The sequence below is a fragment of the Rana temporaria genome, chromosome 1 (assembly GCF_905171775.1).
Source record: "Rana temporaria chromosome 1, aRanTem1.1, whole genome shotgun sequence".
NCBI lineage: Eukaryota > Metazoa > Chordata > Amphibia > Anura > Ranidae > Rana > Rana temporaria.
This window is the reverse complement of record NC_053489.1, coordinates 504,887,060-504,913,800: the sequence shown is the minus strand read 5'-3', so window position 1 is coordinate 504,913,800 and position 26,741 is coordinate 504,887,060. Positions and strand designations below refer to the sequence as shown.

General features: G+C 45.2%; 1 protein-coding gene across 1 annotated transcript; it reads right to left on the bottom strand.

Moving 5' to 3' along the window:
* Positions 1-577: 577 nt before the first annotated feature.
* LOC120935519 lies at positions 578-5,667 on the bottom strand. The gene has a single exon (XM_040347572.1). The coding sequence runs from the start codon at positions 4,307-4,309 to the stop codon at positions 578-580; it is 3,732 nt and encodes a 1,243-aa protein (XP_040203506.1). The 5' UTR covers positions 4,310-5,667.
* Between the last annotated feature and the right edge of the window lie 21,074 nt (positions 5,668-26,741).

Here is a 26,741-nt window from a genome sequence, read left to right as displayed (position 1 = left end):
TTCTAATAGTTACAGACTACCAACATCCGTGTTATTGTAGAGCGTGATATTTGCTTTAAGAAAAGTCCAAACGTGACAAGTCTACCATGGTTAATCTACCTATGATGAATAAATGGGGCCAGGGTGCCTTCCGTATGATTGATCATATTCATGTCTGGGCTCGAAACGTTACAAATTATCTGAGGAAACTAAATATGTCTGTTGTTGGGCTGTGCTATGAGTTAGCTGGAAGTTATGAAACATGTGTAACGTTCATACTTATTCCTTAGTCTTCAGCGTTTATGAGTCTAAGGCATTTACGACAGGGGTCTGTGGACTCTCTGAGGTGAGAGGACGACAGTTTTACGACAGGCCAGGAACCCTGCCAGGAGATATTAAGAACCCTAGATTGCTCTGTTCCTTGGAGGAGATAACAGATCTTTTGAAGTAGAATGCCTATGAATTCCTGAGAATAAGGGAGGGAGGGAGTGAGTTTCTTTCCACTGCTTATACTGTTTTTAAACAACATGGCTGCTGTATGGTTCTTACACAACAGCTAGTCGCGTGTCCAGCGCGCAATATCGTTACACCTCCCCCCTTAGGTGGTTGCATGGGAGGGAACTACAATTTCCCTCCTGACGCAACCTACTCCGGCGGGCTCGGCTTGTCGTGACAGCCCATCAGCATTTCCATGGGCACTGCCTTTCTTATGCTGGATGGTGAAATCGTATTGCTGCAGAATTAAGCTCCACCAAAGTAGTTTGCCATTCTCCCCAGCAACACGATTTAGCCAGCTCAAGGGATTGTGATCGGTGATCACAGTGAAATGCCGTCCATAAAGATACGTTTGTAACTTCTGGAGAGACCACACGATCGCAAGACACTCCTTTTCGATCGTGGCATAAGCTACTTCCCTGGGAAGCAGCTTCCGGCTCAGGTAGAGGATGGGATGCTCCTCTCCGGCATCATCCACTTGGCTCAGGACTGCACCCAATCCATAGGCAGAGGCATCCGTCTGCACTAGAAAACGGCGGGTGAAGTCGGGAGCCTGTAGCACAGGGGCGCTGGCCAGCGCCTCCTTCAAGGCCTGAAATGCCTGCTCACATTCTGGTGTCCAAGACACCACCTTGGGCAGTTTCTTTTTGGTTAGGTCAGTCAGAGGTTTGGCCAGGCTGCTATAGTTACCTACAAACTTCCTATAGTAGCCAGCGGTCCCCAAGAAAGACATAACCTGTTTTTTGGTTTGGGGGATAGGCCAGGCCAGGATGGCCTCAACCTTTCCTGTCTGGGGTTTCAGGGTGCCTCCTCCTACCTGGTGTCCCAGGTAATGCACATCATTCATGCCGATCTGACACTTACTGGGTTTGACAGTCAGGTTGGCATCGGTCAATCGGTCCAGGACCTGTGACAGGTGCATCAGGTGTTCTTCCCAGGTAGGGCTGAACACAGCGATGTCATCCAGGTAGGCTACGGCAAAGGGTTCCAGCCCCTCCAGTAAATCATTCATGACTCTCTGGAAGGTAGCTGGGGCATTCTTCATCCCAAACGGCATGACGGTAAATTCGAACAAGCCGAATGGGGTGATGAAAGCCGACTTTTCCCGAGCCTCAGGGGCCAGAGGAATTTGCCAGTACCCCCTGCTCAGATCCATGATTGTTATATAGTGGGCGGCCGCCAGCCTATCTAACAACTCATCAATCCGGGGCATGGGGTAGGCATCTGCAGTGGTGATGGCATTCAGCTTCCGGTAGTCCACACAGAACCTGGTCGTCCGATCCTTTTTGGGGACCAGGACTACTGGGGATGCCCAGGCACTGTGGGACTTCTGAATCACCCCCAGCTGCAGCATTTCCTCCACCTCCCTTTTCATGTCAGCCAGCACCTCCAAGGAGACGCGATAGGCCGACTGTTTAATGGGCGGATGTGTCCCGGTGTCCACCTGGTGGATAGCGAGGTGCGTCCTCCCAGGTTTCCCTGTAAACCTGCTACCATGTACTGCCAGCACTCTCTTTAGCCCAGGTACCTGGGTGGGGGTCAGTTTGGAGTTTATCAGGAGTTCTGAATCTACCTCCCTGCTGTCAGTTAGCAGCTGTCCCCTAAATTGACTGGGTACAACTAGCTGCCTGCTTCTTGTGTCAGTCTCATTCCCCTCTGCAGGCAAACCTTCTGTGTACAGTTTCCCTTTCTCCCAGTAGACCTTTTGTTTGCAATTCTCTGCAGGGGGGCGATCAGCTGAACTCCTGAGCTGTGCTAGTGTTTGGTCTGTCTGCAGTGCTGTTTCAAAGGCGGTACCACAAGTCCCAGCCAGCAGTCCTGTGGCAAACAAGGACGGCTGATGAGGCTCAACAGAGGTGGAGTCCGCTGGGTCAGAACAGGGAGAGGGCCCAGAGACCTCCTCCTGCTGTTCTGCGATCAGGGCCTGCACCTCGGCCGCCTTGGCAGCACTGCGAGTGACCACTAAAACTGGCAATGCATTATCATCAACATCAACATCAGCATCATCACATTTAACATTTATCATTGCAGCATCATTGGAACCTGTATCAGTTACCTTCCCAAGCAAGGGGGTCTCCTCTCCTGTTTCTGAATAAGGAGGACCTTGCACTTCAACTTCACCCTCCCCCTCCCTCTGTCCATCCACAGGTTGCCCAGATATTACCCCAACATCTGTACACAGTACCTTGGTAGGTCCAGAGAGTTCCGTGGGAGCATCCTGGGTGCTCTTAGCAGGGACGTAGTAAGAAACAAGGGTACCTAAATCAGCACCCAACAACACAGCAGTAGGGATCTCCTCTGAGACGCCCACCTCTCTCATCCCACTCCCAGCACCCCAATCGATGAAAACATAGGCACGGGGCACACAGGAAAGGGTTCCCCCCACTCCAGTGAGGGTAAGAAACTTCTCTGGGATGATGTCTGTTTCTTCTATCACCTCTGGTCTGACCAACGTAACTTCTGCTCCAGTGTCACGCAACCCTATTACAGTCCGGTGGCCTACGGTGACAGGCTGCAAGTTGGCATTGGTTCCTGGAGGTTTCCCACTGACGAACAGTACAGCAGAAGGGTTGCTGGCCGGATGGCCAGGTGATGTCAGCTTCTTCTGCTCAGGGCACTGTGCCTTGAGATGTCCGGCTTTCCCGCAGGTGTAGCATGTGCGATTATTAGTCAGGAATGCCTTGGCACCAGGAACTGCAGGTTCCATCTGCTGAGGGACTTGGTTGGCAGGTGGAGGAGGGGTTGCCATGTGAGATTTCCCTCCTTTCCAGCCGTTCGGAGGAGCCTTGCGATGGTCAGATACCCGAGAGTGGATATAGGTATCTGCCAGTTCTGCTGCTACTTTAGCTGAGGTTGGCTTTCGCTCCAGCACAAACTGTCTGACGTCTGTAGGACAGATGTGCAAAAGTTGATCTTCAATCATAAGATCTTCCAGGGACTCAAAAGAATCAGCTTTCAAGCCTTTAGTCCACTGCCGGAATGTGGTACGTAAGCGACTTTCCACATCCAGGTATGAGTCCCCAGGCCCTTTTTGCAAGGACCTAAAACGCTTCCGGTAAACTTCCGGGGTTAGCTGAAACTTTTGGATGATCGCAGCCTTTAGGGCCTCATAATCATTGCCCTGCTCTTCAGACAGTTCAACATAAGCATCCAGGGCCTTGCCTCGTAGCCCTGGCGTCAGGTACCGGGCCCATTGTGCTGGGGGCAGATGGTACTGACGGCAAGTTTTTTCAAACGACAGTAGATACACGTCAATGTCACTGTCCTTTTCCATAACAGGAAATTTGGCTGCCGGAGCTACTGGCAGAGCGGCATCCCTGTGCTCTAGGGATCCGGGGTTCTGAACCTGTCGCTGCTGCTGGAGCCTAGTCATCTCCAGTTCGTGTCGACGATCAGCTTCCCTGTGCGCAGCCTCCCTCTCAGCCCTGCGCTCCTCTCTCTCAGCCTGACGCTCGAGAAACTGCAGGTACACCACAGGATCCGTTTCCCTGAGGCGTTGTAGCGTTTCCTGCATTTGAGGAGAGTCCATGCTGGTTGCAAGCAATGGGGTGTTGGCCTGCTCATGCGGTGGCTTGGGGATAACAATCCGTGGTATTCCAGTGTCAGTCTCTGCTGGCCTATCCGGTGAGGCCGCCTCTGAACCACTGGGCTCTGGAGTAGCGGAACCCCTTTCTGGTCCGGTTCCCTCCAGGTTCTGGTTTGCCTGGATATCAAACTCCTGTAGGGCATGTATCAAGCCTTCACGATTTTTGCCATTAATGTCAATTCCTCTTCCTGCGCACTCAGCAGTTAGGTCATTTTTGTTCATCTTTTTATATGCTGATAACCCAGACATGTTGCAAGCAGAAAAGATAGAACAGAAAGCAGAGGTAGGAAAAAGGGGTAGGAAGGAGCTGTTGCTGTATGTCTCTCTTTAACACAAAAAAAAATATATGCACCAGCTTGTCTCTAAGGACTGTTTCCAAAAAGGTTACAATCCTTCAGTGCAGAGCTAATTCCTAACAATGCACTGAATGCTCTTAATGCAAAGCTATCCCGCTACGCTGCCAGCCAATATGTGACGAACGCGAGTGTCAGATCCCCGCCCTCCGCGCCAACTTGCGACGAAGGACAGGCCGACCTCACACCACGCTGTCACTTACGTAACAATGCCACTCTCAGCTGCGCCCAGCACAAAGATTTCCCTGCTTGCGGGACCACAATCTAAGTGCTAGTAGCCTGAGAGCGATTGTCACTGGGCTAATGACACAATTAACCCTTTAACTGCCACCACCAACATTGATAAGGAAGCGTTGGTACTCCCGTCAATTAACAATACCAATTAGGATTTTAGAATAAGCGTCTGCAACACACACTGTCACCACAGGCAGGTCTGCTCAGAGGCCTTACTCTACACCAGTAGCGCTCTTCAAAAGGCAGAGGTTCGTTCATAGCTTGCATCAAGAGTTTTAGAGACAAGGTTAACACTTTTCAACATAAAAGGTTTATTACGAAAAGGGCAAACTTGGTGCAATAAAGTGTTACAGAAAAATATGTTTTAAAGAGATAACGACAATATACAGCGACAAAGTAATAGGGTAGAATTGAAGAAGAAGAATACTTGCAATTAATGTCCAAGGTTGATCAGAGTTCGATCGATGAACTGGGTAATCGGTTCTCAAACTTGGCAGATGCTCTTGCTTGGATGGTAAAAGGAGCACTCCCTTGACTTGGCATCTCCTCTTTTCTGTCCCATCAAAAAGGGGTGTTGACACGACCAGTAACCAATTGTCTGGTCATCTGATTTAGGGGCTGGTTACTGGGAGGGTCCACATTCACGCCCATAACCCAGGTACACTTTGTGATACATATTCATATCTCTGCAGTTCTAATAGTTACAGACTACCAACATCCGTGTTATTGTAGAGCGTGATATTTGCTTTAAGAAAAGTCCAAACGTGACAAGTCTACCATGGTTAATCTACCTATGATGAATAAATGGGGCCAGGGTGCCTTCCGTATGATTGATCATATTCATGTCTGGGCTCGAAACGTTACAAATTATCTGAGGAAACTAAATATGTCTGTTGTTGGGCTGTGCTATGAGTTAGCTGGAAGTTATGAAACATGTGTAACGTTCATACTTATTCCTTAGTCTTCAGCGTTTATGAGTCTAAGGCATTTACGACAGGGGTCTGTGGACTCTCTGAGGTGAGAGGATGACAGTTTTACGACAGGCCAGGAACCCTGCCAGGAGATATTAAGAACCCTAGATTGCTCTGTTCCTCGGAGGAGATAACAGATCTTTTGAAGTAGAATGCCTATGAATTCCTGAGAATAAGGGAGGGAGGGAGTGAGTTTCTTTCCACTGCTTATACTGTTTTTAAACAACATGGCTGCTGTATGGTTCTTACACAACAGCTAGTCGCGTGTCCAGCGCGCAATATCGTTACAACAAGGAACAGGTAGCAGGTAGCAGAACGCTGTAGGCCAGCCCTCAAAAATTCCACTCGCCTGCTCGCATTTTGCAAGTGGAATTTAGTGCAGGGAGACTGAGGAGCAGGGGTGGACCAGGCTGACCGTTTCCTGGCTGAAGCGATCAGCCAGGAAACTGTCAGCCGGTGGACACAGAGCGACAGGGCCGGACTGCCCTGGTGCTGCTTTCAGCTGAGCTGAGGCTGCAGCGCTCCCTTCCCTCCCTCTATCTCTCCTCCTCTTCTTGTGTATCACACACACACATAAGGCATTTGTCATGGAGCTGGGCCTGTGTTCGGCGGCACATTGTAACAAGGTTCCACCCCCCCTAGACTGGCTCATGTGATAGTAGATTGAATCAGTGTTCCGCCTATGAAACAAGATGGTCTAGGGGGCCGGACCTTGTTATACCTCATCGTTGAACACAGACCCAGCTCCGTAACACAGAGCGGGACATGCCCGCTGTGTGTGTGATCCATCATCCAGGTGAGTCTGTATTGATGATGGGGCATAGTGAGGCCCCATTGGATGGGGCACAGTAAGGCTGCATTTAATGAGGCACAGCGAGGCTGCATTGATGGGCTGAGGCTACATTGATGAGCACAGAGAGGCTGCATTCACATGCGCAGCGAGGCTGCGTTCACAGGCACAGATAGGCTGTGTTCACGGGAGCAGAGAGACTGCATTAATGGGCAGAGGGAGGCTGTGTCCATGGGTAAAGTGAGGCTGCGTTCATGGGCACAGTGAGGCTGTGTTCATGGGCACAGTGAGGCTGCATGTGATGGGAACAGTGAGGCTGCATTTGATGAGCACAGTGAGGCTGCATTTGATGGGCATAATGAGGCTGCAATAATGGTCATAGTGAGGCTGCATTGATTTGATAGGCATAGTAAGACTGTATTTATGGGCACAGTGAGGCTGCATTTGATGGGCACAGTGAGGCTGTATTGATGGGCATAGTAAGGCTGCATTGATGGGCATAGTGAGGCTGCATTGATGGGCATAGTGAGGCTGTATTCATGGGCACCGTAAAGCTGCATTTGATTGGCATAGTGAGGCTGCATTGATTGGCATAGTGTGGCTGCATTGATGGGCATAGTGAGGCTGTATTAATGGGCACCGTAAAGCTGCATTTGATGGGCACAGTAAGGCTGCGTTTATGGGTACAGTGAGGCTGCATTCAGGGCCACAGTGAGGCTGCATTTGATGGGCAAAGTGAGGCTGCATTGATGGGCATAGTGAGGCCGTATTCATGGGCACAGTGAGGCTGTATTCATGGGCACTGTGAGGCTGTATTCATGGGCACAGTGATGCTGCATTTTATGGGCACAGTGAGGCTGCATCAATGGGCATAGTGAGGCTGCATTGATAGGCATAGTGAGGCTGCATTGATTGGCATAGCAAGGCTGTATTCATGGGCATTGTAAACCTGTTTTTTGGTTGGCATAGTGAGGCTGCATTGATTGGCATAGTAAGGCTGCATTGATGGGCATAGTGAGGCTGTATTCATGGGTACCAGAAATGCTGCATTTGATGGGCACAGTGAGGCTGCATTGATGGGCACAGTGAGGCTGCATTGATGGGCACAGGGAGGCTTTTTGGAACTTAATTCTGCTTAAAACATTTAACAGTGTAATTTCATGAGATAATTTACAAGGACGTGTTTAGGGGTGGGGCAGGGGAGAGTTTGGGTGGGGTAACTGGTGGTGAGTAACTCTTAAGGCCTGGCTAGTGGCTCAGGACTTGAAATTTGAGCCCTGCTGTAGACCACAAGACAAAGTCCTAGTGCGGCAGAGGTGTTTATATAGTCCATTTGGTGCCACTCTAATGGTGGGCATGCACGCGTGTATGGCTAACGAAGATTCTCTGTCCATGGGTTTGGCTAATAGGATTTCTCTGTCTATGGATTTGGCTAACAGATATTCTCCTTCTGCCCATAATTATGTGCCTGGGCATATTTCTCCTTTCTGACAGGATGCCAGTAAAGAAATAACAAAACTGTAAGCACAAAAATGTAGTTTAAAAAGAGTCCCAGTAGCAGGAAGGCTCGCAGCCTTCAAAATGATGGTCCTACCCAAACTACTATATATCTTTCGGACACTCCCAATCCCACTGCCACAATCCTACCTTAAATCCCTACAGTCCATACTGGGCCACTTCCTATGGCAAGGCAAAAAACCCAGGTGTAGCCAGACTAAACTCATCAAACACAGATCTGTAGGGGGTATGGGATTAGCAGACATCAAAGATTATTATGTGGCCACCATACTGTCACAAACGCGGGAATGGATGGCAGAACACCCCACCACACTCTGGGGTGATATAGAGTCCAAAATGGTCCCAGGCTCCAACCTGTCCCGTTGGCTATTCAGCACAACTGTCAAACACCCACAACTCTCACTATACTCCCCTACCATTCAGGCCACCGTCAAAGTCTGGAAGTCACTCCTTTCCTCCACGTGGCCGACTCTCGCAACTAAGCCCATCCCTATACCTGTTGAAACGCTTCAGCTGTTAACTCCTGACCTACCTATCCCCCAATGGTTATCTGACCGCGCATCCCACATTCACGACCTACGACCCTTGGTGACTAACACGTCCTTTCCACACATCCAAGAGACCTTCCGTGCCCCTGCTTCAGACTACCTTACATACTATAGATTGCAACATTGCCTTAGGGAAACTAGTCCCCTGGAAAGATCTTTACCTCTAAACATATGGCGCTTCCTCTTCTCTGACATAGCGAAGAACAAAGGCACCTCCTTAATCTACTCAACCCTTCAGGAAAAAAACTCCTTCACCAAATCCAAACCACTCCTAGACTGGGAATCTGACCTGCTCACCCCATTCTCTGACCATCAATGGCAGACGGCGATTAAATCTAACCACAAATACACCTCCTGCACCTCCTTATGGGAACTCTCCCAAAAATTACTGATGAGATGGTACCTTACGCCATCTAGGATAGCTAGATTCCACCCCGACACATCTCACGACTGCTGGAGAGAATGCAGCAACCCCGGCACTCTTCTCCACATCTTCTGGTCCTGCCCATGTCTGAGACTGTTATGGTCCTCTGTGGAGTCGATGCTACAATCCATGCTTGGTATACCCATTTCCCTGACGCCTCCGCTAGCCATTCTTAATCTGACCATTGAGGACATTCCATCACCCTTGAGACTAGTGACTGTACACGTCCTGTTAGCAACAAGACTTCTGATCGCTCGAAACTGGAAATCCAAAAATGTCCCTTCACTAATGGAAGTAATAAAAATGGTACAAACCCACTATACATACGAGACCACCCTTGCACGTAGAAAACACTCTTGTTCCACCGTGCTAACCCTTTGGGATCCCTGGCGAGTCTGGTATAATGACCAGAAGACCAATGGATTCACCCTCTGAATATACTGGTAAACTCTTGATGCTCTCTGCCTTCCCCCTCCTTCCCCCCCCCTCTTTACTCCCCCCCCCCTCCCATGTTAATACAACTATGTTCTGATGTTCATTTGACATTTACCTGATGAATGTATAACTGGTGCAGTACGTGGCGCGATATTAACCTTTTTAAGAACCCACGCATTACTCTGTACTGTATACCCTAATGTATTTGATACTGGTGTATTATTTTATTTGACAAATACTAATAAAAACCATTTGAAAGAAAAAAAAAAAAAAAAAAAAAAAAAAGTTTTTTTAGAACTAGGCACAGTCAAGCAAGTTGTGGATTCGGAAGCCTAGAGCTCCGTGATTCGTTTGTTATGCTCCACACTCGGCCATGAGTGTCTTTTATTGTGAGTTTGTTTACTTTTGTTTTATTTAACCACTTCCATACCGGGCACTTACGCCCCTTCCTGCCCAAGCCAATTTTCAGCTTTCAGCACTGTCGCACTTTGAATGACAATTGCGCGGTCGTGCTACACTGTACCCAAACAATTTTTTTATCATTTTGTTCCCACAAATAGAGCTTTCTTTTGGTGGTATTTGATCACCTCTGCGGTTTTTATTTTTTGCGCTATAAACAAAAGAAGAGTGACCATTTAAAAAAAAACACTATTTTTTACTTTTTTTATTTAATAAATATCAAAAATTTTTTAAAAAAAAACGTTTTTTTTCCTCAGTTTAGGCCGATATGTATTCTTCTACATATTTTTGGTAAAAAAATCGCAATGATCATATATTGATTGGTTTGCGCAAAAGTTATAGCGTTTACAAAATAGCTGATAGATTTATGGCATTTTTATTTTATTAATTTTTTTACTTGTATTGGCGGCGATTTGCGATTTTTTTACTGTCACCGTGACATTGCGGCGAACACATCGGACACTTTTGACACGTTTTTGGCGCCATTCACATTTATACAGCGATTAATGCGATAAATATGCACTAATTACTGTATAAATGTGACTGGCATTCAAGGGGTTAACACTAGGGGGTGAGGGAGGGGTTAATATGTATACCTAAATTGTGTTCTAACTGTGGGGGAAGGGGGGTGACTGGGGGAGGTGACCGATCTATGTCCCTATGTACAAGGGACACAGATCGGTCTCCTCTCTCCCCTGACAGGACGTGGAGCTCTGTGTTTACACACAGAGCTCCACGTCTTGTCCCTGTAGCCGCCGATTCCGAGTGCCTGGCGGACATCGCGACCGCCAGGCACGCGCATCGGCATCTCGGGCGCCCCCCAGTGGCCGCAAGAATACAGGACGTCAATTTACGTCCTGTTGAATTTTCAGAGTCACCGTGGAGCCGTCATTTGACGATGGCCCGGTACTCTAGTGGTTAAACCTAGTTTGCAATACAGAGAGCACTAGTCTGTCCCTTCTTCTATATTTGCATATACTTCTCCGTGGATCTGGGGAACTGCTGAGCTGCCTGCTGCTTGCCCTTAACCACTTCCATACAGGGCACTTACGCACCTTCCCATCCAAGCCAATTTTCAGCTTTCAGCACTGTCGCATTTTGAATGGCAATTGCGCGGTCATGCTACACTGTACCCAAACAAAATTGTCGTCCTTTTTTTCCCCACAAATAGAGCTTTCTTTTGGTGGTATTTGATCACCTCTGTGATTTTTTTTTGCGCAACAACTAAAAAAAGACTGAAAATTTTGAAAAAAAATTATGTTTTTATTTTTTTCTGTTAATTTTTTTGTAAATAAGTAAGTTTTCTCTTTCAATTATGGGCACTGATATGGTGGCACTGATGGGCACCGATGAGATGGCACTGATGGACATCGATGATGTAGTACTGACGGGCACAGATGAGGTGGCACTGATTGGCGGCGCTGGTATGCGGCACTGATGGGCACTCATGGGCGGCACTGATGGGCACTCATGGGCAGCACTGATGGGCACTCATGGGCGGCACAGATGGGCACTCATAGGTCGGCACAGATGGGCACTCATGGGCGGCACTTATGGGTGGCATGGGTGGCACTTATGGATACTTATGGGTGGCACAGATGGGCACTGATAGGTGAGCACTGGGCATGGATGGGCACTGTGGAGTGGCACTGATGGACACTGTGGGGTGGCACTGATGGACACTGTGGGGCGGCACTGATTTACTTATGCTGCCAGTCAGTGCCCATTTGTGGGCACTGATTGGCATCTTTTTTTTTTATGTTTTTTTTTCTCCAGACTTTTTTTTTTGCCCCTTTTTTTTGCCCTTCCCTGGTCCAGGGTGGGCTTCCCTGGTGGTCCAGTGTGGCGATCCGAGGGGGGGGCTGCGCTGATAAACAATCAGCGCGAACCCCCCCTGTCAGGAGAGCCGCTGATCGGCTCTCCTCTACTCGCATCTGTCAGACGCGAGTGAGGAAGAGCCATCAACGGCTTTTCCTGTTTACATCGTGATCAGCCGTGGTTGGACACGGCTGATCACGTGGTAAAGAGTCTCCGTGAGAGACTCTTTACCGAGATCGGTGTTGCGGGGTGTCAGACTGACACCCTGCAACAACGATCGCCGCGATGCGCGCCCCCGGGGGCGCGCAGCGGCTCAGAATCCTGAGGACGTCATATGACGTCCAGTCAGGATTCTACAACCACTTTGCCGCCGTCAATATGTCATTGGCGGGCGGAAACTGGTTAATTGAGATCTGGTGGTGTCTTGCCCATAGTTTGGAGGTGTAAAAATGTTTTGTGACCTAGCCATGGGTCGAATGGCTGAGGTGAGAGGCCATCTTTAATAATTGGTGGAGGATCTTTCCTGTGGGTCACTGATCTTGGATTAATTTCACTCAGTCACCTTTATACTGGAACACGTTTGGACTTTATTTCACCAGTGCACTTTATGCACTCTTTTTTGATATCTTACAGTTATTTTATATATTCATTGTTATTTATTTTATTATTTGCGCTGCACTATTTGTTATTGAAATTTGCTTATGGGACTTTTTATTTGAATTGATCCTTCAGTGCTGGCTTGCATTATTTTTGGTTTTATTGTTATTATTATTCCAACGCTGAATTTTTCCTTTTTACAGCCAAGCTGCAACATCTGTGGGGGGAAACAAATAAGTAAACCCATGGTGCATTCCCTGTACAGGGAATCTTGAGAAAAGGCATGTGATGCATTAAGAAGGTCGTGGTCTGGGGCTTTTATTTTGTGTTGCTTTATGGCTGCGCTTGTGGGAGATCACTTGCCAATCTTCGGAGAGCTGCAGCGGTGAGGATTAGTAGAAGGTTCTTAATGGGTGTTAATGCCTTTGTTATTGTGTCTAAGTTCTTGCGTTGGCGCAAAGTGTGCACTGAGAGATCAAGGAGGACCTGCAGCTTGCTCTGGAAGATAGTCTTTTTTATGGAAGGCTTTTAGCAGTCTTTCTTTCACTTGGAAAAGGTAAAAGCAGAGTAAGACGTCACACAGTACATTGGAGGGAAGAAAGTAAGGCTTATGAATTTGATGGACTCTGTCGATATTGAGGTCCGCAGATGTTAACAAGGGGATGACAGCCTGGAACAAGTCATGTACGAAATGTGGCAGATGAGAAGATTGCATGGTTTGTGGGATGCCATGGATTTTCTAATTGTTGCACCAGGATCTATCCTCTCGATCTGCAATTTTATTTTTTATCCAGGTTATATCATATTTCTTGGCCTCATGAACATCAACTAAAGTATTAAATGTAGAGGTAAACTCCCCTATTTTATTTTCAACAAGATGCAATCTATCTCCAAGATCTTGGACTTCTGCTGAGATATGACTTGAGGAAGGGCTACGCCCCAAAACATGTTGGCAAGACAACAGCCAGGCTCTCTCCTTTCTCTCCTCGGCTTGCTCTTCACCATCTTGAGCTTCAAGCCTCATTTTGGATTTGGTCTCCCTGAGTGGTTGACATCATGCCTAGGAGTCCTACGCTCAGTCGTTCTTATTGGAGTTTTCTCCAGTTGTCTCCCGGCCCCTTCTCCACCTACAGCTGGCTAGCCGTGTGGCCGTTCCCCACTGGTTACCATCGGGCATTCAGTTGAGGCTCTACATCGTCTCCCAATCCCTACATGAGTTGGGTTCACCCTCCCCCTTCCCCGGTTTTGTGGATTTTGTAGGGGTGCATGAGGGTTGCACCACTGCAGCAAATCTTAAACAAGCCAGACCATCTCTGACCTCTGCCATAAGGTACCACCACAGCAATGAGCAAGTTGATTGTCATCTACAGTATTTATGCAAGGAGAATTTTAACTGTTTGTTTTTTTAAATCATCTTATGGTAACAATAAATCAATATATGGTTTATCTTATTGATGTTTGCCTGGGTTATCTGTCTGCACAAGATTGGCTTGACTTATGGTTGCCATTGACTGTTTTTATTATTACTGTCATCCACCCTTGGCAATAATTCATTGCTATAACATAATACATATATAGCATTCAAAGGCTTAAACAATTCTTTTTAATAAGTCTGTTCTTTCATTTGTAAGAAAAGTCATTTGGTTTTACCTTCAACCAGAGCCTGAAACCAATCAGGAATATTACTGCTTATTAATTTTAATGTCATATCTTTGATGAAAAATGCAACTGTCTTTTCCATTTTAATAAAGTACATGTAAAAATAAATATCAAATATTTTTTCATGTAAAAAGCAAATTTCCTCTTTGTGTAATATATATTTATTGAGCCTTCTTGCTTTAGATGTGTCTTTATGATGCAGTTTATAAATGTGAAATTTACATACACATGTAAATGTAAGTACTTATTTAAGTGCATTTGTAATAATGATAGCTGAATGTTAATAAAATAAAACATTATTGTGACCCTTATGTGTCAAATATGTTTTTTTTGTTTTGTTTTAGATAAATTGGGGATTGATTAGGATCCCAGTTAGATTTTTACTGTTGTCTGTGATCTTGCTGGGGATATTCATTCTCTCTATATGTCCTCTGTGACCATCATTGCCATTGTTAAAAGTGGGGAAAAAATCTACAATTTAGAATTTTCATGGTAACAGGTACAGAAGGGAACACCTCCAGTGGGAACACTCGTTCCAGTAAAACATATCTAAGATATTTTTTTCTGTACTTTAAATAATCTCACCTCACTTTCTCTTGATTCTTAAATTAGGAAGTGAAAGAAAATCTCCACATAAAAAATAAAATTGTCAATGAAAACAAAAATGACTATAGATATACTTTAAATGATATCGCTGAAATAGCAGGGTAACATACAGTGCTTGGAGTTTTTGTAGATGCAGCTATGACACATATTTGATTGAGCTTTCATACTAGCAGAAGGATCACATAATTATGTTTTAGCCAATAAGTGGCAGATCTACAGTGCTGTGAAAAAGTATTTGCCCCCTTGCCGGTTTATTTAAATTTTTTGCATATTTCTAACACTTAAATGATTCATATCATCAAACAAATTGTAATATTACACAAAGAAAACCCGCGTAAATCCAAGATACAGTTTTTAGATTATTATTTAATTTATTAAAACGGAGTTCCACCCACATTTTTCACTCCTCGCCATGAAGCACTAATGTTCATCCTTAAAGTGGAGGTTCTCCCGAAAAAAAAATTTTAAGATTAGATTCATGCTCATTTTGTCTAGGGGAATCGGCTATTTTTTTTTAAAACTAAGCAGTACTTACCGTTTTAGAGAGCGATCTTCTCCGCCGCTTCCGGGTATGGTCTTCGGGTCTGGGCGTTCCTTCTTGATTGACAGGCTTCCACCGGTCGCATATATCGCGTCAGAAGTAGCCGAAAGAAGCCGAACATCGGTGCGGCTCTGTAAGGTGCCTGCGCACCGACGTTCGGCTACTTTCAGAAAATCGTGACGCGATGGATGCGACCGTCGGAAGCCTGTCGGAAGCCTGTCAATCAAGAAGGAACGCCCATACCCGGAAGCGGCGGAGAAGATCGCTCTCTAAAACGGTAAGTACTGCTTCATTTTTAAAAAACTAGCCAATTCCCCTAGACAAAATGAGCATGAATCTAATCTTAACATTTTTTTTCGGGAGAACCCCCACTTTAAAATGAATTGGCAATTTATTTATTTAATTCTGTTCACTTACCTGATTTATGCCTATATATAATTTCACTTCCTCCTCACGGCCCCAGACATCATTTCTGGTTTTGCATTGGCTCCTGGGAGATCTTGGTCAGCTTGGCATGGCGTCTATGAAAATTCTTGGCCAGCTTGGCATTGCACGTCTCCAGTAACATTTAAAATTGTTCCATGCCAAGCTGACCAAAATTGCACCGCACTGCACATGCCGAAGATCAGCAGGTGCATGCTAGGTAGCCAGTATTCACGGAATCTGAGAAGAAAGACACTGTGGCTTCAGATGCCCACATTAGAGATGGTGGCACTGTGCAGAAACATCACAAACTAAGAAAACAATGCTGCACAGATAGAAAACTGAGCATAGTTTACAGCAAACCTTTGTTACATTGCACAGGGCAAGAGGGGTATTTTTATCTTAAAAGTCATATTTCAGCCAGAACTCTGCTTTAAGGGAAAAAGGCTGTTCAAACCTGCCTGGCCCTATATGAAAAAGTAATTTCCCCCTCCAATGCTGAATCATGAATGAACTGTGAGAATAATCAACATTTTTTGGAAAGCTGAGTTAAATTTCACTTGCCACACCCAGGTCTGATTACTGTCAGACCTGTTGAATCAAGAAATCACGTAAATAGAAACTGTCTGACAAAGTGAAGCATGTTAACAGATTACAAAAAGCCACACCTCATGCCACAATCTAAAACAAGAACAGATTAGAAACAAAGTAATTTAAATGTAAAGTGTGGATGGTGCTGCCCTTTATATTTATATTTAAATGTATCAGTCTAGAAAGGGTTTCAAAGCCATTTCTAAGGCTTTGGAACTCCAGTGAACCACAGGGAGAGTCATGATCCACTAGGCCAATCAAGCTTTGTTATAGATGATACACTGGAAAGGGTACACCATAGACGTCACAATCTGGTATTATTGATAAAGACCTCAAGCAGACAATTCAGGAGTGGTTCACACCAAGCAGTGGTATACAGCAAATCCCAAAGGGGGGCATATCAGTTATCCAAACGATGAGTATGAAAAAAAAGAAATTGGAGCGCACATACACCCTTCTGGGTCCAATCCATCCGGTAAGCCCCTTGTCATAAGTGGTGGTAGATTTTTTACTTCTCACCATTGGATTCGGTTCACTTGTTCAGTCATTGAACGTTTTTCAACACATTATTTCTGATATTGGTTGGATCTTAATTCATTCATCCAGTCAAGGATATATGGACTTTAATAATACTTATTGAATATATGTAAATAATTGCGCTAATTACTAACTTAAATAATGATGCCAACCGTGCTAAACAGTGATTAAAGCTCTGAGTATAATAAAACAATATAAGAACAAATACACAAAATATGTCCAATTGTGCTTGAGATGTGCACCGGTGGTTCAAATGAAAAAACAACACCCAGTTCAGTGCAGTGATAAGAAAATCCGATGTAATCACAGACACACTCCTGCTTCACAGATGAGGGATCTCCTCCACACAGACACCGCTCATGAAAAAAGAAAGGAGACAACTCATTGCACAGATGGTAAGGCACCAAAGAAACAAAAGATATTTCTCTAGCAATAGCACACTCACGATACCGCCGTTCAAACAATGCATAGATATCCAGTGCACCAATCCTCCATAGAGCCGCTCAGCTGATGTTGCATCTACTCATTCGGATCCACTGTCCGTCCCGCTCGTAGCTCCTCCCCCACGCGTTACGTCAATGGTCACTCGACTTAATCATGGGTCACTCCCCGTCCGCTCTCAGCTGCTGATATTTATAGTCAGTGAGGCTAACAGGCAGAGACGGGAGAGAGGGAGTGATTACACATCTCCATCATTGCTGGCGTACAAAGGATTAAACATGCACTGTACAAAATATCTAGTGCATGTTGGCAATTTTAATACATAAGAACAATTTAAAAACTTGTTTATTTAAAACCTTGTTTTAAAAAACTTTGTCTTAAAAAACTTTACCGGTTAGCATTGGGGATATGCATCAAAGGCATAGCAGCCTCCAGTGGCTAAAGAGGATATTACAGCTTATATTGCAAAAAACTTATCAAGCAATATAAAATAGACACAGACATAATCGCATCATTCATATACAATTATAAATATACAATTAAAAATCCCAAATATATTGCAACTTAAAAAACCAATAGATATTCTAAAATTAATTTAAAATGTTATAATGCAGAGAGGAAAAATATGTATGTGTAAAACCAGATTAATTTAAGGCATTATCACAAAATTATTCAAATACTTAATTAGTTATCAGAGATGAAACAATTGAGGTCGAATTCTATATTTAACCCATTGGGCGATAAAGACCTCATTTCGTGTATCCATCTTGATTCTGATTGACTTAGGGTCCCTACCATATGGCTACCTCTCCAGTGGGGGTTGTATTTAGCAATTGCCCAAAATTTGAGATCTTTGGGATTCATATTATGGCACAAAGCAAAATGGCGCGACACATTATGATTCGGAAAGCCCTTTTCAATATTTTGAACGTGTTCCCTGAGCCTCTTCCATAGAGGTCTTTTTGTGCGGCCAATGTACTGCAGAGAACACGAACATTGTAGAGCATAGACAACTCCCTCCGTCCTACATGTTATTAAATCTTTTATTTGATATTCCTTTTGTGTAACATTGGACGTGAAACTGGAACATTTTTGACCATTAAAATTGGTCTTCTTGCAGGCAAAACACCTTTTGCAAGGGAAAAAACCTTTTCCTTGAAAAAAGGTTAGGGTATTTGATTTGGTGGGAGGATCGGGTACATTTTTTGCCACCAAATCCCTCAAAGAGGGAGCACGTCTATAAATTACCCTTGGCATACTTGGAAGTATACATTGCAGCTGTTGGTCGGCTTGCAATATGGACCAATGCCGTTTGAAGATCGATTCCAATTGTCTATGTTGGACATTATAATTCAAAATAATTGGTATATGGTCGTCCATGGTTTTGTTTATTGTCTTATCTTCAATTAATGTCTCTCTAGGTATATCCAACACGTTTTTTATTTGCATCTGTATGAAGCTACTATCATATCCTTTTTTGGTGAATTTCTCGCCAATCCAGTTGGCTTGTTTCAAATAGGTCTGGGGATCGGTACAATTCCTGCGGATTCTTACTAACTGACCTTTCGGTATGTTGATGAGCCATGGATCATGGTGGCAACTATCTACCGGAATATAACTGTTCCGTTCTACCGGTTTGAAAAAGGTTTTCGTAATAATCTTTTGAGCTTCAAGTGTAATTTCTAAATCCAGAAATTGTATCTTTTTATCATTAATGGTATAAGTAAGTACAATATTTTTCTGATTAAGATTCAGTTTCTCAAAGAATTGGACTAATGATTCCACATCTCCCTTCCATATGAGAATACAATCGTCAATGAATCTTTTATATAGAACCAATTGATCTGGCAAGTTCTGATAAATGGCAACTTCCTCCCACTCGGCCATAAAAACATTGGCAACACTAGGTGCGTATTTAGCCCCCATGCCAATGCCATTTAATTGCCGGTAATACTTCTGTCTATACCAAAAATAGTTATGTTGTAGGCCGAATGCCAAACATCTCAACACAAATCTATTCTGTTTAGACACAAGTGACCCAAATTTATTTAAAGCCCATTTAGATGCCTGAATTGCTTCTATATGATTTATAACAGTGTAGAGCGAGGACACATCAGCAGTTACTAGTAGATAGTTCTCCGATGTTTCAACTTTTACAGTGTCCAAAATCTGAATCAAATGTTTGGTGTCCCTTAAGTAAGCCCTAGTTTGTGGGACCAAAGGTTGAATGAACTTGTCTACATACTGTCCTAATCTTGCATTTATGGACTGGATACCATTAATGATGGGTCTCCCTGGAGGTCTCAAAGGGTCCTTATGAATCTTCGGAATTGTATATATAATAGGAACCCTACAATTATCAGGGACTAAGTACTTGAATTCTCTTTTATGAAGTACTCCTTTATCCCTTCCTCTTTGTACCAAATCAATTAGTTCTTCCTTGTATTCATTCGTAGGATTTCCTCTCAATTTGATGTATGTACTAGAATCTTGCAGTTGATTTTCCAATTCTTCATAATAGTATTCTTTTGAAAGTACCACTATAGCTCCTCCTTTATCCGCAGGTCTAATTATGACCTGTTTATTTTCCTCTAATTCTTTTATTCCTTTATGTATACTTTTGGAATCAGGGACTTTTTTTACTTTCAATTTGTCCAGGTCTCTGAGTACCAATTTATTAAAAACTTCAACATGTTCAAATTTGATGTCTATGTAGATATACAGAAGTATACCAGGAAGCTAAATATCAAAAAATATATGATGAACCAACCTATTAAAGGAGCACAGGACCAAAATCTTCTGGGGAGAGTTCAACATAGCCAACTGAGGAATAAATCATTATTTAATCCTCAAGTCCATAATAATGAACATGTTGAAGTTTTTAATAAATTGGTACTCAGAGACCTGGTACATAAGTCGAGTGACCATTGACGTAACGCGTGGGGGAGGAGCTACGAGCGGGACGGACAGTGGATCCGAATGAGTAGATGCAACATCAGCTGAGCGGCTCTATGGAGGATTGGTGCACTGGATATCTATGCATTGTTTGAACGGCGGTATCGTGAGTGTGCTATTGCTAGAGAAATATCTTTTGTTTCTTTGGTGCCTTACCATCTGTGCAATGAGTTGTCTCCTTTCTTTTTTCATGAGCGGTGTCTGTGTGGAGGAGATCCCTCATCTGTGAAGCAGGAGTGTGTCTGTGATTACATCGGATTTTCTTATCACTGCACTGAACTGGGTGTTGTTTTTTCATTTGAACCACCGGTGCACATCTCAAGCACAATTGGACATATTTTGTGGATTTGTTCTTATATTGTTTTATTATACTCAGAGCTTTAATCACTGTTTAGCACGGTTGGCATCATTATTTAAGTTAGTAATTAGCGCAATTATTTACATATATTCACTTTTTTACTTTGTTTGACCCACTACAATATTTTTGCAGCTTTTTATTATTTGGTGATTTATTAATGGTATATTTTTGATTATTTAATTTAGCGCTGTAGTATCATTTTTTACATAATAATACTTATTAATACCATTAGGTTACTTGTGGTGTTGTATAATAAGTTTTAGATTGTTTTATTACAATATACTCACTGTTAGCGCAACACTTTTCCACATATGTTTTTCTAGCAATTTTTGATCTCTCTTGCTGTGTTAGCTGCTCCATTTATTTTCCACTAGATAGCGTGGTATTTTTTCCTTTTGTAATTTTATCTCTGTGTAATAATACAATTTGTTTGATGATCTGATCACACATTTAAGTGTGACAAATATGCAAAAAAAAATAATCTGAAAGGGGGCAAATAATAATTCACAGCATTGTACCTTTTTTTTTTAGAGTTAAGAGGTCTATTGCAGGTCTGTGACCAGATATTCAAGACCAATTACTGTATGTATAGTTAAGCCATCATTACCAAGTTTTATGGTAATATTTCATGAAATAACAATCCAATATAAGTAAATATTGCTTTAAAAATGTGTACTATCCCCCCTTATGATTCAAATCAAGCCTTATCCAGGAATACAGCTTGAGTGGCTAGGAAAGGGGCCACATGCCCTCAAAATGGGAAGGCACATGGCAAAGGGTGTCAGAAAAGCCCTCCTTGAAAAGCAACTCATTCCTATGTTAATGCAAACAAGGGTATCATCCCCATTTCATGTCCACCAAAGAGATGTGGGGATATAGTGGACAATTAGAATTTTAAACCCCTTTAAAATTAGGGGGCCCCAGATATCCACTCCTCCTAGGTGAATGAGTATGGGGCACATAGTACCTCTTGTTACTCATTTACACAAAAGGAAGTAGTAAATAAAAACACCAATACTGTGCAAAAATCTTTAATAGAAAAAAATTACCACCAAATCTAACATTTAGCGATGTCATCCAGGGGAGTAAATTCTCAACAATCACAACGAGCAACACCCAATGATGTTGAACCTCTAACATGATGACTCACCCTGCGGCAAATTTCCAGATCCCTGGCACTGCTGAAATGTAAACACAGCAAAGAGAATCCAAAGTGATGTCAATATAACTTATCATAACATTTAAAGCATAATCATTTTACAATAGTTGTGGCATGCAGTACTTACAGACAGCAAATGTTTTGTAAAAAATGTATGCTTAAATCAGAGCTCAATTAAAATCAGCATCTGAGTATAAAAATCTTAAAATCATTACATACTGTAGGTTCACAGAGATATAATGGTCGATTTACTATAAAGTAGAGTAATGTGGTGAACAGCCTTTAGTAAATCAACCTCATGGTGTTTGCCATCATATCTTTAACATGCATTGACATAAATCCTACACATGTAGATCCAATGTCAACTGTCAACCTTCTCAAGATAATGCAGTTTAAAGAAATGTCTTGATAAGGGAAACAAATAGAAAAAAAATATTTATAGTGCATCAATATACTGAGTTATTTAGTTACACGCAGTAACACATACAGACCTTCTTATATGGACTACATCTATGTATAAAAATAAATAATAAAAAAACATATGTGGTAAACTGGATTCCTGGTTTTAAGGCATAACATCATCAGACTGAGAAACAACTGGGAAAAAGAACGGTATACTGAAATCCTACCCCAATTGCATTTTTGTTAATCAAGTCAAATAGTGGTCACAATACAAAGTTGGGGTTAACAAACATACAAATTTGTTTTTATCTATTTTCCTCTCTCAATATGTCCTATCTTTATGTCAGAATCTTTGTATATCCACACATACAGCTAGCCTATTCTATAGTATTTCACTTTCAATGGAGTTGAACAGCTTTTTTTGTTGCTTGTCTTGGGAGGTTGATAACATAGGCCCGGATTCACAAAGCACTTGTGCCAACGTATCTCGAGATACGCCGCGTAAGTGCAAATATGCGCCGTCGTATCTGTGCGCCGGACCCACAAACTAAGATACGCCTAAAAATAGGCTTCATTCCGCCAACGTAACTTGCCTATGCCGGCGTAGCGTGGGCGCAAATATGGGCCCACAAATATGTTGCTTCTCCCATTGATTAGGTATTCAAATATGCAAATGAGGGAAATACGGCGTTTCACAAACCTACGTGCGCTCGGGCGCAGGCTACGCGTAAGTTGTACGTCCGGCGCAAAGTTATTCCCATAAAGGAGGTGTAACTCAGCAACAGACGTGCACAGGTCAGCTGGAGAGCAGCTGCAGCAGCACTGTTACGGACGAGCTGAGCAACCACACTTGTAGGACAACACATCTGTATGCCAACATGCCAGGGGCAGCCATGTTCATAGCACTACTGCGTCCACAGGCACGGAGGAGGCCACAGGATAGGATATAACGAATGCGCATGAACATCTTTGGCATGGGGGAATTGGAGGTGTACCACATCTTCAGATTCAGCCCTGATGCCATCCTGGAATTAGCCACAGCCCTGCATGATGAAATCACCAGCCAGACAGAACGCTCACATGCAGTGCAGCCACTGGTCAAGGTATTGGCAACACTCCATTTCCTCACCAGTGGATCTTTCCAACGTACAAGTGGAGTCGTGTCTGGGATGTCACAATCCACCATGAGCAGATGCGTGCACCAGGTCGTCCCCGCAATCCTCACACGCATGTCCCAATACATCATCAAACCCACCCATGAGCACCTGCGGCAGAAGGCAATGCAGGATTTCTACATAATTGCCTGATTCCCACGCACCGTGGGGGCCATTGATTGCACACATGTGGCACTACGGCCCCCCCGTGCCACAGAGCACAAATACCGTAATCGTAAGCAGTGGCATTCCATCAACGTACAGGTCATAGCCGATGCCCAATGCCTCATATGGCACGTCCGTGCCAAACACCCAGGGGCCAGCCACGACAGCTACATATACCGTCAAAGCAACATCCCAACGGAATTCGAACAGAACGTGTACAGGGACAGCTGGCTGGTTGGTGAGTGACATGGGTGTCAGGCATGACTGTCCAACCCCATGATGCAGACATCACGGGGGGCACATGCACCACTAACATCCTCCTGTTTTTTCCCTTCCAGGTGACTCTGCATATGCACTTGGGCCCCATCTCCTGACTCCATACCGGAATCCCCAAACCAGAGGAGAGAGAAGATACAATGATGCACACATATGCACCCGTGCAGTGGTGGAGCGCACATTTGGCATCCTGAAGTCCCGTTTCCGATGCCTGGATAAGTCCGGGGGGGACCCTGTTGTATTCCCCAAACTTTGTGTGCCAGATGATCGGTGCATGTTGCGTGCTGCACAACTATGCCATGAGAAAGGGCCTGGAGATTGACATATGTTAAGGCCATGTCCCCCAAACCACATAGTCCCCCCCTGCCCGAGGCTACCCCATCTGCTGAGGGAACAGCAGTCAGGAGTTGCCTTGTGGAATGCATCTTTGCACGTTAAACACACACATTCATCATGGCACACGGACAATGCACGCATGCACACCACTGTGGTCCCTAGCTCACACACACCACATCCACCTCACATTGGTTTAGCCCAAGTCCACCGTGCAGGACATGGGAGCAGCAACGCCACACCAAGGCCCCAATGATGTTGCTGTCCATTCATACCACATTCACACGGTCGTGGGGATAACCTCTCCCTGACGATCCAAGGTGACACGCCTTGCTGGCAGGAATGTCACACACACATACACACACTCACACACCAGTCACACTGTAGCAGCACCGGGCAAACCCTGCCCCTGCAAACAGGTGTCCGGGCACCACTTCTGCACTCCTCACTGTGTGCAGTGACAAAAAAATAAATAAATATAGGGATCATGCCCTTAGAGGAGGACGGCCCATGAACTGGATGGACTTGTGTCTTTTTTCGACCTGACTAACTATGTAACTATGTAACCTCTGTGCACGTCCAAAACAAAAAATATAAAGCTCATACTCTGAGCTGAAAATGTTCAGAGAAAAGTCATTTGCCCTCTCGTGGGCCAGGCCTAGGGCCAAGGGTACGGCTCCTTAATTGTCTGGGCGATGACTGGGGTGGGGGGGTGGTGCATCATGATGAGATTCATCCCCTGGTCTGTCGCTCCTGGCTCTGAGGGCAGATGTTGCCTGCATGCCCTCTAAGGCAACCGCAATGCACGTCAGAACACAGTTAGTATCTGCCTGCATCCGCAGCTGGCGTGCGTTCGTCTGGCGCTGTAGGCGTCTGTTCTGCCGACCCTCCATCTGGATGGCAGAAGTGTTGGCCTGCATAACCTCCCTCAGGCTCTTCACCTCTGCCAGGATCCCAAATGCTGTGGCCTGCAGCTCCCCAATAGCCGATGTGTGCCAGTTCTGGGTGGCCTGCATGTCCCCAGATCCCTGGTCCACAGATGACGAGGGACCCCCTGCTAAGATTTGGTGATGCAGGGCATCTAGGGTCTGACTTTGGTCACAGAGGCTTGTGGCCATGGCTGCACAGTTCGCGTTGACGTCCTGCAGGCAGTCTGTTATGGCCTGGTTATGTGCAGCCTGTTGTGTGAGGCACTGCTGCACATCCGTGGACCCAACAAAAGACGCCAGGCTGTCAGCCACTCTGTGTAGATCACAAGCAATATCTGCCATGTGGCGCGTCTGCTGTGCCTGCTCCCTCTCAAGCCCTTCTTGCAGGGATCCGGATACACCCCTAGTCTTGGCCAGAGCCTTCCTAGGGAAAGTAGCCAGTTGAGTCAGTCCGGATGGGGTAGCCCTGGCGGGGGTTCCCCTGGATGGGGTAGCCCTGGAGGGGGTTTCCCTGGATGGGGTAGCCCTGGAGGGGGTTCCCCTGGATGGGGTAGCCCTGGAGGGGTTTCCCCTGGATGGAGTAGCCCAGGAGGGGGTTCCCCTGGATGGAGTAGCCCGGGAGGGGGTTCCCCTGGATGGGGTAGCCCTGAATGGAGTAGCCCGGGAGGGGGGTTCCCCTGATGGGCGTGGAGGTCTCTGAGGGTCTGGGGTAGATGGAAGCCTCCTCAAAATAGAGGCATTCCTCCTGGTGGAGATCCACCGGCTCCTCCTCAACTACCTCTAGAGCAGAGGTGTGGGCACTCCCCTCCACAGATCTTATGGGGTTTCCCAGGGGGTTAGGCTGAGGCCGATGTTCCGGAAATGGCGTGGGTCGTCCAGGGGCAGCAGATGGCCCAGCTCCCTCCAGCACATCTGTGGATGACACAAAGCATTCACATGTTGGTGGACCCACACACTTGTCACATGTTCTCTTCCACCTCCTCACATGCTACACACCAGATGGGGGATAAAACACACTTACCTCTCCTCAAGTCCTGGTCACTGGAGTCAAAACCCTCCAGGCCCTCCTGCTCCAGACAGCTGGCTATCACCTCCTCCTCAGGTGTCATTTTCACTGAAGAAGCTGGTCCGCCTCTAGTGCCCCTGAGGTGCCTCCTCACCTTGGCAGCTTCTCCCTGACCCGCCGTCTCATGTCATTATTTATTTTTTATGTCTTGGGAGGTCCCAAGGGCATTGACCTCCAGGGTGACCTCCAGGGTGATCTTCTGGTAGATCTCTTGCTTCCTTGCCCTGCTGGTCCTGGCACTCTGTGCGCCATGGAGGTAGGCATCATATTGTGATATTGCCGAGGTCAGGATCACCCTCTCTTCCGATGAAAAGTTTTTCTTCCTCCTCTCCCTCTCCACCTCAGCATCTGACATGGCGTATGGCTGGGCGTATTTATGTGCGTATTTATGTGCTCGGCATAAGCCGGTGGGCCGGCGTATCTTAGGAAGTTGTGCCGGCGTAGTTGTGAGCATGCGCATAGGGGTGCTGGGCATACGTCATGGAGCTATGAATAAGCACTGAGATACAGTGTGAAACGCGTCAGCTTTTTTGGCCGTGGCATGTATTTTGTGATCCATTTTTAATAAAAGGAGACGTTTTTTTGGAGTGCGGCTGTCCCAGCCCTTTCTTGTATTCTAACGCGCATGCGCTGTTCATGATACGCCGGGCGTAAAACATTGCAACATTGCACCATGCTCGGACCATCATTTGCGTGGGGTCACTTCCACCTACGCTGGCCTGCGCCTTCGAAATCTACGCCACGCCGACGCAGCTTTGGGAGCACTGGCTTCCTGAATTCCATGCTTGCCTCTCTGCGCTGCGTCGGCGTAGCGTACATTGAGATGTGTTACGGCTGCATAAATGTGCACCGCTGTCTGTGAATCCGGGCCTTAGTTTGTATATTGTATTACAATTTCACAAGTTAATCTTGTCCTTTCAATTTTTTTGTGGGTTGAAC